Raw genomic sequence first — 19571 nt, forward strand, 5'->3', positions numbered from 1 at the left:
CACTGGGACAGCAGAGTGATCCAGAGGTTAATGCATCCCATTTTCTGCATGATATACTGAGGATGACTTTACATTGTAATTCCGCTTAAAATACAAGCGTGAAGTAAAACAAGTTGTGTTCATACTGTTTAATGTAAAGGAGGAAAATATATTTCTGTTTAAAGATGAGAAGGCTTTAACATGTTTAACAGATCTGGTCTCATTTTTTACTATCAGAGATTTAAAGTTATGATATAGAATGCGACTCCAAGTGGGACTTATAATGATTTTACTAAAATTAAAGCTGAGGTCTTTTAACACAAAATAGCAAAAAAATGGACATTTTAGATGTCTGCCTTGGAACAAAGAACATATTTGAGTAACAAGGCGATGCTCCAACAAGGAAAAACAAAAGTCTGTATGTTCTGTGTCAGGAACTGGAATTCTTTCTGGTTATCAATGAATAGCTCTCAAACATGGGGATTTGCAGGACTAGTAGTTCAACCAATTTACTTGGGAAATTATAGAAAATTATTGAAATCCAAATGTAGAAATTCCAACTTTCTTGACAGTCTCATAGAAAACCAGCTTATGACACTGTCTTTTTCCAAGAGTTTTAAATAAAAATTCATGTAAAATATGTCATAAATATGAAGCTAGAGATAGTTCTGATGAAAGATATATTTTGTGTTTGCGTCTAAGTATCAGCCCCATCTCTATGCTGACCAGTTGCTGCATTACAATAGCGTTACCAAGCAGTCCTCCTCTCTTTCACAAGACGTAGAAGACACGGCCAATCTTGAAGCACACATTGATCCAAGAAACTACCGTTTTTGTAACTCATTCTAGAGAACCAATTTTGAAATCATCAGATCTCAGCCAAGTTATTAGGGATTTTGTCAATTTAACATTACAAACCCTGAGAAACACTTTCTAAAGTGGATCTTGTAATAATTGGTATGAATTATATAAATCCACTTTGTTACATTTATATTTTTACAATATTGAGCAGAATATTGTAGCAGAGTTTTTTTCATTTATTTTTTTCCTCATTTTGTTGCACCGGTTTTCAGGGAGGTTGAATTTTAAAACAGTACCGAATAGCTGTATTTAAAACCTACCTATTTTTGGATATTAATAATGAGTCTTCTGAGACATTAGAGATTCAGAAATTCAGGACAACCACTAAGGGATCTGTTCAGCTCCCAACCACTGTTCCTCACTGATGGGCAGCACTTAAATACTTCCCTCCATAAAAGGCTACTTGCGTTAAATTCTTGAATAAGAAAATGAGACATGAAATTTCTGAGAGTAATGCTAAATGCCAGCTTTCTTTGTTTCTGCATGTGAAATACTGCAAACAGAATTTAAAAGTAGGTTGTTATTTCATTTACAATCCCAGTATGAGTCAACAATATCATACAGCTGCAGAGAAAGCAAAGATGATACTGAGACACTTAACAGGAGTATTGCATCAAAGACACAGGAATCTGTTCAAACCATTTCATGGTGGTAAGGTTTTATCTAAAATACCAGCAGCTCAAGAGCAATGTGGACAAGTTGGAGGAAATCCCAAAGAGCAGGAGAATGATGAGACTTCCAGAGTACATGGGCAACAGAGAAAGTTTGAAAGAACAGGGATTGTTTAATACAGAGATGATGGAGCAGAATTGTCACAGCCTTCACACATGAAAAAGACTGCATTTAAGAGGAAGGAAATAAACTGTTCTCTGGACCTGCAAAAGCTGAAAAAAATGAAAAGGCTTAAATTACAGTAACACAAGTTCAATTAAGCATTAGGAAATGCCCTAACTGTAATGACAATTCAACAATGGAATAGATTGCAGGTGGAGTCTCCATCACTCCAGATGGGATGTGTGTCACAAGAAGTGTTGTCACAGCTTGCATCACAACACTGGACTAGAATGCCTCTAAGAAAACATTCCAGCAGTTTTATTACAATTCTATAATTTACATTTGTTTCATGTCCAATTTAAGGCTGTTTGCGAGATAGGTGATTCATACTCATGTTCCCTATGATAAAATAGTGCTTATTCATTTTCATTAAAAACTCTTCTTATTTGTGCTTCCTTCCTCAAGCCTAACTTGCTATCAGTCAGAGTCTTTTTCAGAGGTTATTGAATATGTCTCCTTAGTAATTAAAATACATTTCTAAAGTTTGAAATCATTTTATTTCACTGTCTAGATTGTTCTTTCTTCTCTGTCAAATACTGATTTTTTTTCCACTTCAGTCCTTTCTAAGTTTTACTTGGAAAAAAATGAAGAAACTGTATTTTTTTATCACAGCTAGTGTGCCAAGAAATGCCAGTATTCTTTGCATAGTGGCCTTATTAATGATGGCATTCGGGCTCTCTAAATAACATGTACCAGGCAGAGGAGCCAGGATTCAGGGTATGGAAATCTGGTTATTGCAGACCACATAAAAATAGCAACTATTTCTTCCGTTTCATACATTTCTTAGTGCCACAATGGTCATTAAAACTGAAATTGACATTTCTAAATTAACAGAAAGATGTACAGCAAAGCCTCAGGATGGAAAGAATTTCCACCATACGTTATAACTGTCAATATAAAATTAATCTGGAGGGTGAGACAATGTTCCTTTAAATTCCATTACATAATAGGCACATGGTCAATTTGAAGCATGAATACTGAATTTCCACTTTCAGCTTGCAGAACTGAATTTTCGCCCATAGACCCTAAGCATCTTCTGCTAGACCTCAGTAACTGTGATGCACAAAGAAGCACAAGGGCACATTCTGCTGCAGGACCAGAGACCTGCACATCAGGAAGCTCATTCCAGAATCAGCCACCAGACGAGAGACAGCCACAGCAGCTGTAAGCAGCTGACCCATATGCTCAAAAATAATTTAAAAAAAAAAAAAAAAAGACTGGTTTTCTGCACAAACCTATTTACAACTTAAGGACCGTATTTCTTCAGCTTAATTTGTGTCACAAAGTTATTCTAGTCTGTTTTTTGAGTCACACCATGTCCCATAATGTAGTACAAGACTTCTTTGTAGTTGTTGCAGTACACCTCTGAATGCTACATTGAAGTTACAGTGGCTGACATTTTCTGGTGACATGCAGAGCAAAAATAATGTATTTTTTTTATTATATTATACAACATCTTCTGCAGCAGATGCCAGACAAACTGCATTACATTTGCTGAATTCATTACAGCGCCCAAATATTGAAAATGTTATGTAGAAAGCTATCTCAGTATCCATGCTATGTAAGCTTGCAGATTTTACAACAAACTGTTAATTCCCGAATTATGGGCATCTAAAATAATTCAGTAAATCTTACATTTACTAGTAATTCTTTTATTTACTGCACTGAGGCAGGACAGGACACATTTCTCAATTTTATGGCATTAGATTCATTCAATAACTGAATTTTAACTTTGAATTGTCAAATCAATACAGTTCAGAGGAACTCCACATAAGCAAATAAATAACTATAAAATGGTAAACATTCCCTCTGTTCAGCTTGGGATGTCTTCAGAGAAATACTGCTAAAAGGGATTTCTAATATGTATGCAGAATCTCCAGTTCACAGTTAAGTGGCCTGCTTTTCACTCAGGGGCAGCTCAAGTTACTTACCACAGAGAAACCTGTGTATCAGGATCCTTGCTGTGAGGAATTGTTCACCAGCCCACAGTCAAATGACAAAACACAGCCTCTGGCTGGTATATAATTTAGCCATGCACCTCCTTCTGTGCTTAGCCTGGTATGAGTGCATCCAGAGTTACACGTACCTCTCTTCTAGCTCTGAGTCAGCTCCTTATTCAAATATAAGGCCTTGGTTTATATTTCAAAGCAATTAGTGGGTTGAATCGACAGCTATATCAAACTCTGATTCTCCATCTGGGAGCTACTGTGGCAACCATATTCCTCTTGGGATAAAGCAGTCCAGAAGGCCTTGGAAAGAGCACGTGAGAGCTGGAGACAAAGAATTTTCAGCCTGGGGTTACCCAGCTTAGGAAACAGGCCTTTGGAGAACAACAGATATATCCAGAACTTGTCCACCTCTACAAAACAGTGCAAATCCTTTCTGTTTGACAAGCCTTCCTGGCATGAGTATTGCTTGTGAAGTGAACATCCTGTTTTACTCCCAGCTCTGCTATTTGTATTGATTTTGTGGAAGGTATTCAACTAGTACCATGGCAGTACAAAATCTGAAGACAGAATTTTTTCAGTGTTACTCCCACTAAAATGCAAACATGCTTTGTGTTCCTTTTTCTCTATTCCTGTCTCATATGAATGAATGAAAACAATGTAAAACTCCTACTCTGGCAACAAAACAATAACACTAGTCACTATCTTGCATGAAATATTGTGACTAATCTAACCTCAGCAGCTTTCCCATTCCTTCAAGGAAACCTTGGGAGCGCAGCTTATCTCAACTGCCAGAACTCAGCTGCCACGTCCCACCTGCCATAAAATCTTCAAATCTCAGCATTCTCTCTCTTCTGAGCACTAGCACAGCTCCCGTGGGAGGATCAGGGTGGATTTCATATCTGTGGATATGTCCATCTGCAGCCATTGCTCTCTGTGACGTGTCTTGACCGAAAATAACAGATGCTTATGAGCAGTCTCTCCCTTACAAAAATGATACAAACTCTCCATACTCTCCCTGCTCAAAAATGACACTCTCTAGCACAGAGGCAAATTAATATCTATTTCTGAAATAAAGCCAAGCCTGGAGACTCTTCTGCTGTCCAATACATGAATGGCAGTGATACCCTACCAAATACAGTGCACTGAGCTATCACACAGATTTGTAAACAACTGCTTGCATGAACTTACCTGAATCTTACGTGGTCTGAACTGGCCTCAAAGACAAACTCTGCAATTGTGTGAATGCTTATGCTGCTGAATCAGTGATATGAAGACACTTGGTGTGGGCCCTAAGTTGAGTAATGGTCCATTACAGGGAAAATGTGCTTCTTTCCAACCAGACTGAACAGGACATAAAGCACTGGTGGTAGATCTCATTTTACTACAGCTTTGAATATGCTTTTCCTCCAATACCACAGCATATTTGTTACCATGCACTAATATATTAAATAATTTAATCTGATCAAACAAGTAAATAAGTATGTAGCGCTCCATCTCTGTCCAGATGTGTACAGTCACTGTTTCATGAAAAGCAGTCACTTGCAACGGGAATCCCCACAGTAATTACACCCTAAAAATATTTAACATTTATCATCATGTCTTTCTCATTAACATGATTTGTCTCATAAGCAAGTACTTTGCCGAACAGTCAGGTACAGCTGCCTGTGACACTTGGGGCCTCTCTGAACAGGACCGGGCTGAGGCCTGAGGCAACGGGGTGTGGAATGGGACCACCGGGAAACGGGGTAGGTTACGTGATGCTGCCCAAAAGATACAACCAGGGAAAAGGGTCCTTTTTTCCTTGGATCTCCTTTTTCCCACATATACTGTGGTGTTGCCAACCCTTTGCTTCACACCCTCTGGCATCCTCTTGTGACACAGATAAATCTGGAGGTATGGATTTGAAGGGATATACCTGCTTGCTCTCAGGTCCTTCAGGAAAAGGCTGCCTGTGAGGTGACAGGATTCCTTCGAGAAGCTGATGGAGGGGTGGACGAGGGAGGGGAAGGGAGAAAGGGAGGTCATTCTGGAAGGAGAGGGGGACAGACAAAAAAAGGAAGGAACCCCTCGTCTCCTGGGAGGGGAGAAGCAACCCTGTGGGGAACGAAAGCACCAAGAGGGATCAGTCCTTGAGAGAGAAGGGTGGTTTCGGAGGGGTCCTGACTAACCAAGGTGAGGCTGAAGAAGGAAGCCCTGAGGAGAGCGGCCTCACCATCGGGGTGAGGAGCTGAGGGGGCAGCTCTCGGCCCAGGGGCTGGAGAAAGGGTCCTTCGGGGGCAGGAAGGTGAGGCGTGAGGGGAGCGCGCACGGTGCGGGGTGAGGCGTGAGGGGAGCGCGCATGGGGCGGGGAAAGGCGAGGCGGTGAGGGGAGCGCGCACGGTGCAGGGTGAGGCGGTGAGGGGAGCGCGCTGGTGCGGGGAGAGGCGGTGTGGGGAGCGCGCACGATGCGGGGCGGGAGTGAGAAGTTGAGGCGGTGAGGGGAGCGCGCACGGCGCGGGGAGGGGTTGAGGCGGTGAGGGGAGCGCGCACGGTGCGGAGAGAGGCGGTGAAGGGAGCGCGCACGGTGCGGGGCGGGGGTGAGGCGCTGAGAGGAGCGCGCACGGTACGGGGCGCGGCGCCGGCCGGTGGGAGCTGCCCTTGGGGGCGGAGCGTCGGGGGCGTCGCCCGAGCCCGGGGGGCGGCACCGAGGGGCGGGGGGCGGGATCGGGGGCGGGGCCCCTCGGGGCTGGGAGGGGGGAGGGTGTATTGTTCCTCGTGCAGTGCATGCCGGGCCCGCCTCAGCCCCCAACATGGCGTCGCGCTGTCACCTGTGTGTGTGAGGAGGGAGCGGGACGTGGTGGCTGCGGGCGGGCACGGCGGCTCACGGAGGTCCCCGGTCCGCTGGCGCCGCGGTGGCAGCGCGCCGCTCCTCGCTGCTGCCCACCGCGCTCCGGCTGTCCGGCACCCAGGCTGCTGGAGACCCCCCTGCCCCCGCCCTGCCCCCGCCATGGGGGGGTAGCGGGACCCGCCTCGCCTCAGCCCTGCGGAGCCCCCCTGCCGGCCGTGCCATGGGGTCTCCGGCGGGCGCCTCAGCGGCGGCGGCCACCGACTCGGCCCAGTGGCTGTCGGTGAAGGAGGAGACCATCTTCCTGCACGACGGGCTGATCCGGGTCACCGACCTGGCCGAGCTGCCCAGCGAGATCATTGGGGTGGCCGAGCCCGGCGACACCGAGCTGGAGGTGAGCCGGGCCCGCGGCCCCCCGAGCTGAGGGAGGGACGGGGGTAGGGGCGAGGGAGTGGGGAGGAGGAGGTGGAGGTGGAGGAGGCCCTCGAGGGAGGGGGCATAGTGGAAGTAGGGGCCTGAGGGGAGGAGGAGGATGGGGTTGGGGGGCAAACGGGGAATGACAAGGGGAGGATGAGGGCTGGGGTGGAGAAGAGTGGATGCGGATGCAGAGTGAAAAATTTGGGGTATGGGGCCAGCTGGTATTAAGGCGGTGTACTTGTTTTAAATCGATCTAATTTATTTCAAATAATGGTGCAAGTGGAGCTGGTCCGGAGGGTGGTGAGGTGCTAATGAAGATGGAGGGTGAAGTATTGGTGCTACCTTCTTGTTTTGAATCGGTAGGGTTAGCAAATCCGAATCATGCTTCATGTATTTCAGTGTGGCCTTTGGCTCATTTATTTTTATTCATGGGTTTGTGTCTTTTTGCTGTTACTTGTAGATGCTTTGTAATTAATCAGACTTACAATAAGATGCTTAGGGTACTGGGGTGTCTGGGTGTTTTATTTAGTCTGCTGACAGTGATCGTTATTAAAGAGCCAGGAGGGCAGCTGAGATTTTCATTCCAGCTTTTTACCTTCTCAAAACTGCTGGTGGTTTTGGCTGCAGGCAGATGGTACAGCTGTTTTATCTTATGAGGAGACGGTGAAGGACTGAATGTCACGGACTGTAGGTTGCATCTATTTTGTAGACCGCATTTTTTTTTTTCCTGTGTGCCTCCCTTCTCTTCTTTCACCCCGCCCTCTTCTCCAGCAATGTGGCTTGCAATGACACAGGGCCTTTGTCAGAGGAGCCGAGTGGTGTGAGCTGAGAGGGGATGGTTCAGCAGGAGCTTTATCTCTGTGCTATGTTAGGTCACAAGCGTTTAGGCCGCAGAACCCCTCAGTGAGGCTGTGGCTGCTAACTGGGGTGTTGCTAAGAAGAACCCATGAGGCAGGCTTGCAGTTCTGACAACATCTTTGTTCACCTTGTGATGTGGAGTCTTTATGGTGCTTATGAAAACTTCCCACAGCCTTAACTAAGGAAAGATATTTTTTTGCTGAATGTGCATTTTTTTTTCTATGTGATGTTATGCTGGGGACTGGGATGGGAACATTAGCTGTTCCCATGACAGGGATGTTGGCAAATATCAGATGAACAGGAAAACAGAGACTTTTAAGGTGGATGACTTACCCCTCTCTGTATAAACATGGAATGATTCTCCCTTGTGATTGGTCTCCACTCTGGCATGCAATGCAGTTTGTATTCAAGAAAATACTTCTTTTTCATTACATAGTTTTAGAAGCAGCATCAAGTCTAATAACTGTGTTAGAAAAATACATGCTCCCACAGCTTTATTTGTGTTATGTTGTAATAAAGGAGGATATCCTTTAAAAAGCAAATGAAAACGCAAACTAAATCTTATTTCTAAGATCTTGCTAGACCAGAAGTACGTTCCAGCCTGAAAGTTGACACACAGCTTCACTTGACAAACATTTTAGCTCTGGAGAATTTTTTGTAGTGTGAGGAATGTCTATGAAACTATAATTGTTTGGGGGAGATAGGAATGGAATTACTGTTACAGTGTCTTGTCTTTTAAGACACTTTCATGAGCGTTTCAACAATCCAGTGCCACTGATTCACATAACTTTGCCTGTTCCAGAGATTTTTTTCTTTTATGCGTGTTTGCAGTGTGAAACTTTAAGATAAATGAATAAATAAGACTTTTTGCTATGGTACTTACTTTGATCTATAGTCTTAAGTTGCAGAATATTAAAGCATTTTATTTCCTTCCACTGAAAGAATTGATGGCTGTGAGTGACTTATTTTTCAGGTCTTGTTTGTAAAACAGTCTATAGTTCTTGGTATTCAGGGGGGAGGGTTAAAAAAAAGTGAAATTTCAAGTGGTGTAAATGTAAATTATTTAGCTCATAACTTTTCTCTGCCTCTTTTTAATGTTGTTTTTTCAAATAAAGGACTACCTTGGTAAACTGGAATGGCTTTGAGGAGCCATTTTGTGGAAATAGGTGCATGCATCTTGTTGAAGTGTGGCCATGCAATCGACTGATACACCGAAAAGCTCATTTGCACTATTTCTGCTCCGGCTTGCAGTGTAATAAAGATATTTGAAAATGGTCCAAATAGAAATCTCTTGGGATATGTTATTGGACAAGGGTAAGAGATGCTGCAGCTGCTGCTTTGATTAGTGAAGTTCTTTAATACACTTCATGTGCTTCATCAATGGTGGTCAGAACCCTGACTGAATTTCTGATATGGAGTGCTTAATTAAAAAATGTAGTATACTTAAATGGGTATTTTTGGGGCAGGAGGTATCATTCTGGTCTGGTTTGCTTAAATATCCCTTTAAAGAGCTTATTGGTGAATGATGTCAGTGTATTTGGATGTGTTTCTTTTGTCCTTCTGTTCAAAGGTTTTGCCTATTTATAAAAAGAAAAGCAGAGGAAAAGTGTTACAGTACTGGTATTATGCCAGGGAAGGTTTATGAAAATTTATTACTTTGTTATTTTGACTCCCATACAACTTTTACTTTTCTTTTTTTAATATATTTTGGGTTTTTTTTTTCTTAGTACTGGTTGTGGAAGTGTTAACATTCTCTTTCATTTAAAGGTAACTTGTTCTGGGAGTATTTTTAGGTTTAAAGAGTGTATGTGGGGGGGTGTTTTTGTTTTTATTTTTATTTTTTATGTGTTACAAATGATGTATGCCAACTTCTTAGACTGTCAGCATATTTACAAAGAAAATGTATTACCAAAAAGAAAGGGGGCACTTTTAAAAAATTTGATAGAATTTTGTAATGTTGTGCATATAAAAGCTGCACCTGGTTTCCCAATAAAATCCTCTTGTCAAATGAGGCCTAGATTAGTTAGCAGTTATGCAAGCGTTTGCACCCTTATTTTAAAGCCTTTCATACAGAGAAATGACTTTGAAAGTGCAAAGTCTTCTGCTTCTTGGAGATGACCTTATGTGACTAACAACTGAATATACTGCCCTGGATGTCAATACCTGCACAGGAGGGACAGCTTAGTGGAAGATGAGCTGTTCTTTAATGTGCCACAGTGGAAACTGCAGCACTTCCAGAATCCTCCCAATCAAACGTCTTTCAGAGAGGCAATAAACCCTGGGACTGGGGCAAGAGGTATGTCTGAAGGGAGAGGTCCCTTAAACCGTGTAGTTTTAATCAGCCAGTATGCCAGAGTAAACATGCTGAGACTTATGAGAGTGCCAGCAATATAAATTGATGTGTTAACCCTTGGTAACTTATTAAGAATGACACTACTGATCATTGGTTGCTCACATCAATGATGACATAGTGATGTGATGGCAAAAAAGCATTCACTCTTATCTAGGCAATTTAATTTGGTTGACATGCATTACTGTTGTGATCCTTCCATTTGAGGAGGCTGCCTTTCTGATCTTCACATTTGTGGCCGGTATTTTCATTAGTTTTTAAGTTTGCAGTATCAGCAATTTTCCAGCAAGTTAGTGATTGGCTCAGTTATTTTTTCCCACAAGGAAATAAGTGGGAAGAAAGACTAATCTTCAATATATAGTCACAGTATGAAGTAGAACAACCTTATGTGTTGCTCCACTTAACTCATAAGCACTCTGTTCTACAGAACAGCCTAACGGAGATAATAGTCATTTGGATATCTGTTCTTGCTGCTCTCCTGCATAGCCTGGAAAAGTTCTAAATACATATTTTGGTTTTGTTTGGGTTTTTTGTTTCTTTTAACATGAAGCTGAAGTATAGCTCCTATCTCTATACCTATCTGGATCATGTATATATCTGTTATCCAATGTTTTCACTCTTGTCAAGCTCTGTTATTATAGGACAGAGTATGAGATGCCACTGGACGGCTGTCACCGTGCACTACAGATACGTATTTTTAATGAAATATAAGTGTAAAAAAAAAAAAAAGTAGCGCCCTTTGCTTTCCCCCCCAGTATGGTCTGGGCTAGCCCTCTAGGAGCAAGTTGAACAACTGAAGTCCAGTGCTGTTTTAACAGCATGTGCCAGTCCTGTGACTAACTTGTGTTTTCTGTCAAAATTATTTAGACTTGAAAGTGTCTGCTAAACTTGAAGCTTTCACCTGTTTTCTTCATGGACTATAAGAAACATTTTGTCCCTTTTCTTTGCTGAAGGAGAGAGTAGTTGTCTGTAATTATCTAGGTCAGTGCTTCCCAAATCTTCCTGGTTGTGACCTTCCTTCCATCTACAAGGTTCACCTCTGTCAAGATAAAAATTCCTAATGCCAGCATAAACAATTGACTTTTTATTAAGTGATGACCCCTCTTGGGGTTACAACCTCTAGCTTGGGAACTGCCGATCCAGGCATGTATGTTAGGCTTGTAACTTCCCTAGTCCTGCCTTTTGCACACACTTCTACTTCAAATATCCAGTATTCCTCTTTTGAGAGGCTTTATAGCTTTCGAAGTAACACCAGGTTAAGTTAGTTCTTGTAGTTAACTCTGCATGCGAATATAACCTTACAAATGTGAGCCTTGGCTGTTACTTCTGCACGGGAGTTGATGGCATTCTTTCCGGCATTACTGTAAGCCTCTCACTTGCTTTTTGAGGGGACTCTGAAATCTTGATTGCTTTCCTTTTAAGCTTATTCTTACTAGATCATTATGTAAACCACCAATATTGTGTGATTTGATCTCCAGGAGAGTTGCTGCTGTTACCATCAATTGTCATAAAATGACATCTTTTAATTTATTAAACTTTTATAATATGGACTACCATGCCTCTTGGCTTTTTATTTTTAATTTATTTTTTATTTTAAAGTCATGTTTTGGTTATCCTAGTAGAGAAATATTCTTCTTATTATTTATTATTCTTATTATTCTTTAGATAATAAATTTAGATAATTTAGATATTCTAAAGGATGAATTTGCAAATATGTTTCCCTAATATAGTTCTTACTACCAATTGCAGCTGGTTAGTTCAGTGATTTGCACTCTCGGATGTCTAAATGACAAAGATTTTCTTTACGCTTTGCAGACATTTTCATCTACTACTAAAATAAGAGCCAAATAAATATTTTAATGAACAAATACAGAAACAACTTTTGTACCATTTTGTGTGTGTGTGTTTACAGCTTGCTTGCACTCTGTAATTCATATCGGATATCAAGGTTATTTGGTAAATTTCTACAGTTATGAAAAAATTGTTTGGTACAATTTTGTGTATGCAGTAAAAGACACAGGTTTCCTAGTGCTTATTTCTGAGCAAGTAATTAGGTTTCTAATGCTTTCACAAGGGAAAATAGTTCATGCTTTTGGCTGAGTTGTTAAAAAACTGCTGTTATACAGGATTGTGAATCAGTAGAGGCTTTGAACAAGGTGATACAGTTAAAATTTCTTGGAGCAGAAAAAATCAGAACAATGTTAAAACTTGCACTTTTCAACTGCAACACTAAAAGATTAAAGTATGCAGCAGCTGCTAAGAACCTATGAAATTTCAATCTCTGAAACATCAGGGTGAAAATGTTTGCATGTATTTATATATTTTACAAACACACAGGCATATAAAACAAAAAGCCTTATAGAAGACTTTGGGAAAATCTTTTAGAAGAAATCAAGGCAGTGTTTGCACTGACAGCTTCCTACTGTGTGTCTTCAGAAATTGTTAGCAGAAATGCTGTTAACCAGCAGAACAACAGAAAGTGGAAGATGAGGAGTCTGTATACAGTGTTGTTTATGGGAACAGTTTAAATTTTGATGTCTATTTCAATTTTCAGGGTACTTTTAAAATGGTCAATTATTCTATATGAGAAATACCAGAATCTATAAATCTTGTAATTCAGTCTTTTGTACATTATTTGGATTTCTAGAGACAAAAGAACAGACTGAAGTGGTTGTTCCCTGTATGTTAACTGTGTGGTACAAGAGGAGTGACCTTATAGCTGTAACGTAGTTAATTTTTTCATGCCACTGTTAAAGGTAACTTAGGATTTTAAGGTTGTTTCTATGTTTCTGTATAGTTTGTTCCTCCTGTGAAATGGGAATAATTGTTTAATACTCATGGGGCTATTATGGATCTAATTGGTATTGGTAAATGTACCACAGTCTTCAAGAAGTTATCTTTGTGTGAAGTTCAACCAATTTAATTATGTAGAGAAAGAATTAAATGCTGTTTTGGAGTTTTAAAGGCTTTCACTTAAAATATGTAACTTCAGGAAAAAACACACCTTTGTGAACAACTTCTTTGCTTGTCAGTTCCCTTTGTAGTGGAATTAAAACTGATTAATGAAACCAGCATAATCAGCCCAAGACTGTCACTTAAGCTAGTACATTGGGAGAGCTATTGCAAAAAAGGCCTTTCTCATGTCTGTCATTGGCCATGCATTTTCTTCTTTCATTTCCACTCTACAAAACATAAAAATAAACGAAAGAAAAACCAACCCAAACAACAAAAAATACCCCACAGGCATTACTGCCAACACCAGGGAGAGGATGAGGGGGCAGGAATTGTAGCCAGGGGAGAAACCTGCCTTTTAGTGGCAGCTCACTTTAAATTTACTTAATGTGGTCATAAAACCTTAGACTAAACCCCTTCATGTAGCTTAGTGTGTCTTAATTGTAGTAGCTCTGCTATTTACTACGAGAAGCACATTATCCTAGCAAACAGTGAATGCCAGTGACTACTTTCTGCAGCAGTACTGGCAGAAATACTCTTTAATGGGAAGTATCTGGTTATGTCATGTGGTAGGTGGAAATAGGACAAAAACTGGATACAGCAGGAAAGATGACATCCTTCCCACAGTTGATGATCTAAAATTAGGTACCTTTTGTGCCTCTCAGTGTTAAAGATGATGTTGATGACCCATTAGTGATTGAACTTTGGATCAACCATTTTAAAATGTTTATTAAAATTGATTTAAAATTTTAAACAAGAAAATAACATTTAAGGGCAAAATACTGCAAAATTAAAATAGTGACAATTAAACTTTACTAACAGTTTTTAATTACATGTAACTTCAGGCTGTTAAGCGTGAGACTTTAAAAATCAAAACTTTTCAAAGGTAGTCTTTGCTAACAAGAAGTAGACATAAGTTAGAAAACAGGCAGTGGTCGCAGTCAACAGTGTATGAACTGTAATTTCAAAGTGACTGAACACTATGGTTCTCATTTGCAAAAAATGTCAATGTGATGTTTACCCTACTTATAACATTGCATATAGAAAAAGATCTTAAAAAGTGATGTTTATTTTTTCCCACAATTTTAGTGTCTTGGTTACACTAGAATTTATACTGGAATTACTCAGTTACAATATAATTACACTTTTCCCACTGACACTGTGGGCCATTTTGTTCATTAGAAGTTATTCTTTAAAACTTTACGTTTCTATTATAAAGATTTGTATTTTGTTAGTATTATTGACTGTTCCTGAGGAAAATGTTAATGTCTTATCTAAAAGCAGAAAACGGAGTATTTTTAACACTACGAAAGTACAGAAGGTAGATAGACTTTAATTTTTCTCTGAATTCTCTTTACATTTGTCTTTATAAAATGACTAGGTTATTTTAACTGCTACTGAGCGTCTTAACTTTTTCATGCCCTTGTATTAATGGTATATTAATCTGCATTGGTTTTGTAGCTTGGCTGGTTATCTTTTGCTAATTCTGAATATAATCTGTATTTTCAGATTTTGTTTAACATTCTTCCTTCTAAGCATGTTTGTGTTTTTAGCTTGATGATGTTACTGTTATGCTGCTGTTTCTGTTAGAGATTGTCTTTTGAGATATAAGTAGATACTTGGGTAACTTGTTTTATGGCAAAGCAATGTGATTGTTACATCCTTTTTATCGTCTTTAGACCTTGTTAGTCAGAAATGATTGGTGCTGTGAAGTGATTTAAGTCTTTACTGGTTCAGATGACTGCTTGTGAAGTGCTAGCTTTTGGGTGTCTGCTTCTGACATCTTCCCAAGCCTTATACAGGTAAATATTGAGGCAACATGCCCAAATATTGCCAACAAAAGGATGCTGGAAATTAGTCCTAAATCAGAGGTCAAACTCAAGTGTAAATACTGAGGCATCAAGGAGGCAGGGGAGAGGGAATTTTAGCTCTTGCTGAATGAGGAATAGTTGTTCAGTGAAGTATTGGAGAAGACAGCTTGAGTAAAACACGTGCATCTGCAGGGAAATGAATCTGTGCTTATTTTAAACAAAGAGAATGGTCAGATCTGGATAGGAAGAGAAAAAAACTAATTTCAGGGAGGATTAAATTTTGTGGGGGGATTTAAAAAGGGGAATCTGGCAGAGTATGCCAGCTTTTATAGCCTGAAGAAACCCTCTTTAGTGGGTGCAGCCTCAGGCAAAAGGCATTCAGAGTGGCAGGCGCTCTGACAGCCATGTGCTTGGGAGGCAGATCAGCTGTGTAGAGGATGGGGAAGACCTTTCTGATTTAATCTACAAGTCATTTTAGCATAGATTTTCTATTTCCTCACCTGTGTCTTCTATAAATTCTGAAACAGACGATACAACTACCAGTGTTTGTGAATAAATGTGGTGTGTTTGTTACTTGCATTTTATTTTGATTTGATTTGGCTTCAGGTAGCTTCTAGGTAAAAAGCGTTGCCTGAAGATACGAGAAAACTAGTCAGTGTGCTGAGGAAACCTTGGCAAGGGCTGTGATTCCTTTGTGGAGTCTTTAGACTAAGTATGTATATAGTGTACATATATAGCATGGACCAAGTCAAGCTCTGTTATTGGCGTTGGGTTAGAAAGAGGTGTGTGTTGCTAACCAGTCAGAACCACAATGGTTCCCCCGTGTGTGGCAAGATCTTAGGAGTGTGTCTGAACCCTGAAAGCTCCAGAGTTGTGTGTCACAGCAAGTCACTGAAAATTTGGTTTTGGAGGTAGCTTTGAGTACTTACTTGTCAGTAAGATGTCTTGAGGAAAGCAGATTTCAACAAGATTTTCTGAAGGCTCCTGTATAGTAGAAGACCTTACACCTTTCACTAAATATCCTGTTATTTTCTGGGAGTGCAAATGTCTACTTACACCTTCAAATTATGTTGAATGGTTAAGTTTTTTTCACTGGGTCCATAAGCTGTGTATGAAAACTAGACTATGTAAATCACTTTATCTTCAAAAAATCTGGAAGTCCTGTTTTGGAACTGTTCTAAATCTGTTGACTCTAGTATACTTAAGCACTAGTTTTGATTAACGGTATATTATTTCCTTTATGTAAGACCAAAGCAAAACGCTCTTAACAGTTCCAGACAGACCATACTACGCTTACAAAGCAAATTATAAACTGTGAGATCAGTGAGAAAATAAAACTTAAGTAGGGAAAGGCTTTTCATCAGCGTACCTGCAAATATTTGACACTGACTTATTGTCTTGATTTATACAAGGCAGACTTAGAAATGTAGAGCAATATCAAAGACAAAAATCTGTCTTCCTACTAAACTGTGGGACTTGAGGAACAGGAGTGTGTAAGATGGTGTGACTAGTTTTCGCAAGTGTACCTTCAGTTGCACCCAATAGTAGTGACAAAATTTGCAAGGTTAAATTATCTGCAGCAATTTGGTTACGGTTTCGTTGATGAGAACCCACCAAACATAACATTGGTAACTTGAAGGAAACTGAAAAAACATTCATCATTTGCAATTGGAACTCAGTCTTCGGTTCAATTTGCAATGCAATTTGGCTGAAATAAAGCAGTTCTCATGTGTTTGAATATTTAAACCTTCTGCTCATTACTACATACTGGGTACAGATTTGGCTCAAAGTCCACATGAGGCTGTACAAAGTTAGTGAATTTACACAGCGGTACACTTATAATTTAGGCGGGCACAACTTTCTGAAATATTATCTGGTGTGGATTGCAGGGTTTCACTGTGTTTATGGGCAGGGGGGAGAAGGGTATAAGCAGCTGCCTCTTGCCCATGGAAGTATAATCTATAAGGGAAAGCCACCTAAGCATACCACAGCTTGTTTTGTGGTGTCTTTGTTATTAGCATAGTGGGAGACTGTAGACCTATTCTCTTCAGCATTTCACTCTCATGATGAAAATATTAATTTTCTTCTTCTTCCACTTCTGCTGCTTGTTATAACTTGATAGAGGATCCATCACCTATTTAGTTCAGTTCAAGAAAGTCAAAAGCAAACTGTTTTAGAAAGTGATTGCATCTATAACAGGAAACAATTAGACTTACTTCTGAGACAATAGAACGCACAAATTAATGAGGTAGTTATTTTAAATGTGTAATATATGGTTTAGGGATTAATATTCTTAATCTTTTTGAAGAAATTAATTAAAAGAGGTTCATTGGTTTTAAGAAGCTAAATGCTAACATCTATTCAAATGTAATTATGTGAATTACTTTAAAGTGAACTTTTCATGACACTAATGATCAGTGTTCTACTGAAAAGCTGTTTCATTGACTTCAGTAAGGGTATTTGTAAAAATGGCAGATGTGATTTGTCCTGAAGCATTTTATCAAGCTGTTCAAAAATCTACAGTTAGACATAAACATCTATTTCACATTCTGTATGACTACTGCCTACAATTAAAAAAAACCCAACCAAAACCAGACAACCCTGTATGAAATTGCCTATTGCATCTCTCAATCTCTGGCATACCCCTTTCCTTTTTTTTTGGTTGTTGTTTGTTTTTTATTAAATGAGGGAAAAGAGCTTTACAGCATAAAGATGGGCCGAAGAGGGTGTGTTTGGGAGCAGATGAGACAAGGCAGCCCAGCATACAGGCAGAAGCCCTTTGGACACAGGATCCAAAGTACCAGAAAATGGCTCATTGCTTTCCTTGAGGTTGCCATAGCTTAAGTGACTTTGACCTCAGCTGCTGTTGTATGCTGTAGGGAGAAAAATGATCTGTAAATTACTTTGAATTCCGAGTTCTTTGAAGTACCGGGCTGGGTACTAACCCATAAATACGTTTCTTATACTTCTTTTCTGTTGTTCCAGCTTTGTCTCCAATTTTATTTAGAAGTGCTGAAAAGGCCTCTTCTGTCTGAAATCGTGATTAGACTTCTAGGTTTTTAAACTATGGCAGCAACTGGAAATATTTTGAGCAAGGCGTAGCGAAGTGTGATATGATAAAACTGAGGAGGGAGAAAATGGGGGAGGGAGAGCATATAATGAAACTCTTGGTTCATTTTTAGAGAATTGGTTCGTTTGTTTGTTTGTTTGAAAAGATCTGAAACTAGAATGTATACTTCCTTGTTACAAAATATTGTTGACCTGTTTCCCTACAAGGGCTCTAAACTCAGCCCCTGGGACCCTCTACCCCCTCAGTCCTTTTGAAGTTCTTAGCAAAATTGCCTCAATTACCAAAAACCAAAATGTTCCAGGAGAGGAGAGTCTTTATTTCAAAAATACTATTTTGTACGTTCTTTTCTTTACAGTCTATATTATTGTTGGTTTAGAATCGTGACTAAAAGTTTTAAAATCTCTTGTTAGCAGCTCCCAAGGCCAGGCGTCAGTGACAGTGTTGAGTCAACAATAAGAGACTTCATACCACCTGCATGCTCTTTGGCCTCCAATGCAATTTTGTCTGTGTCCAGAAATTAAAAAAAAATAAAAATACACCCACCCCACCCCCCAGTCTGTTGTAGAGGGCAGCTGATCTAGAAATCATACTACAGGCATATGTTACTTCCTGCCTTAAGGAAAAGAAAACCTATATAAATACCAACTTTTCCCTCCTTTCAGATACTAACATTTGAGACTAAGAATCCAACAGAGCTGGCTGAGCGCTTACGATCTGTGTGTGGAAACCAGAGCAATGCTTATGCTCGACTGCTGGAGTACCGACTAAACGCTTTGCGTGGACTCTGGAATGCCCAGCGCCAGCTAGCCTTGGAGGAGCAGCATGACCGGGAGAGCTCAGGGGATGAAGAAGCTCTGGCCTTGCTCAAGCGTCAAGGCTTGTTACAGCAGCCTGAACAGGCACCGTTTACTTCACGAATGGGCCTTCTATTGGTCTTTCCCCTCATTCAGTCTCAAAGTAGAACAGACCCTTCCCTCTGTAACATAACTGCTGAGGTGCTATTGAATTGCCTTCGAGACTGCCAGCCTTTGAGTTTGACTAAGGAACCAGCTGACTGTCTTAATGGGATAGAGTCTTTGCTGTGCTCCTGGCTGGAAGACACTTCTGCTTCAGGTCAACAGATTCCATATAAGCAAAAAGAAAATGCTGCTGCTGCCCTAGTTGCCTTGGCTTGTGCAAGGTAAGGAAGCTGTACTGAAATGACCTGTTGTGGTTGATATTGGTAGTAAGTGTTTATATTTAAATGTAAGAAACAAAAATTATGTGACCACACTGTTGATACTAATTTTTGGGTTACACTAGTCTTTTTCTTTCTAATATTTAAATATTGGTTTGGAAAGGGTGCAGCTGATAAGCTAAGCATTTATTTTTTGCATGTGTTTAGCATATGTAAAACCAGAAGGATCTAGGTTAGAAATGCCTCTTGTGCATATTGCTGCTTCTACTGCAGTGATCTGTTCTAGGAATAGTTCCAAATGTTTTTATCATGGAGGGAAGTTGTCTCACTTTTCCCTTTGTACTACCCCCTTAATTCTGTAGTTTATGCACCTTTATTTGGCTGTAGAAGGCATTACTGCCAAGTTTCAGGGCAATTAGTTTCAGATTTCAGTGTTGCCTGTGAAACATCTGGAGGCATTTTTTCATTTTGTTGCCAGTGAAGAGTTCA

General features: G+C 40.2%; 1 protein-coding gene across 4 annotated transcripts in view; it reads left to right on the plus strand.

The window, feature by feature from the left end:
• Positions 1-6397: 6397 nt before the first annotated feature.
• HECTD4 (HECT domain E3 ubiquitin protein ligase 4) overlaps positions 6398-19571 on the plus strand; it is a 77863-nt gene continuing 64689 nt past the window's right edge. For all 4 annotated transcript variants that reach the window (XM_055708976.1, XM_027797824.2, XM_055708984.1 and 1 more), the window contains exons 1-2: positions 6398-6841; positions 18568-19085. In XM_055708976.1, the coding sequence (XP_055564951.1) occupies positions 6671-6841; positions 18568-19085 (689 nt within the window). In that variant the 5' untranslated portion in view covers positions 6398-6670. The remainder of the gene's footprint in view (positions 6842-18567; positions 19086-19571) is intronic.

Source organism: Falco cherrug, chromosome 1 (assembly GCF_023634085.1).
Source record: "Falco cherrug isolate bFalChe1 chromosome 1, bFalChe1.pri, whole genome shotgun sequence".
In the NCBI taxonomy this organism is placed as follows: domain Eukaryota; kingdom Metazoa; phylum Chordata; class Aves; order Falconiformes; family Falconidae; genus Falco; species Falco cherrug.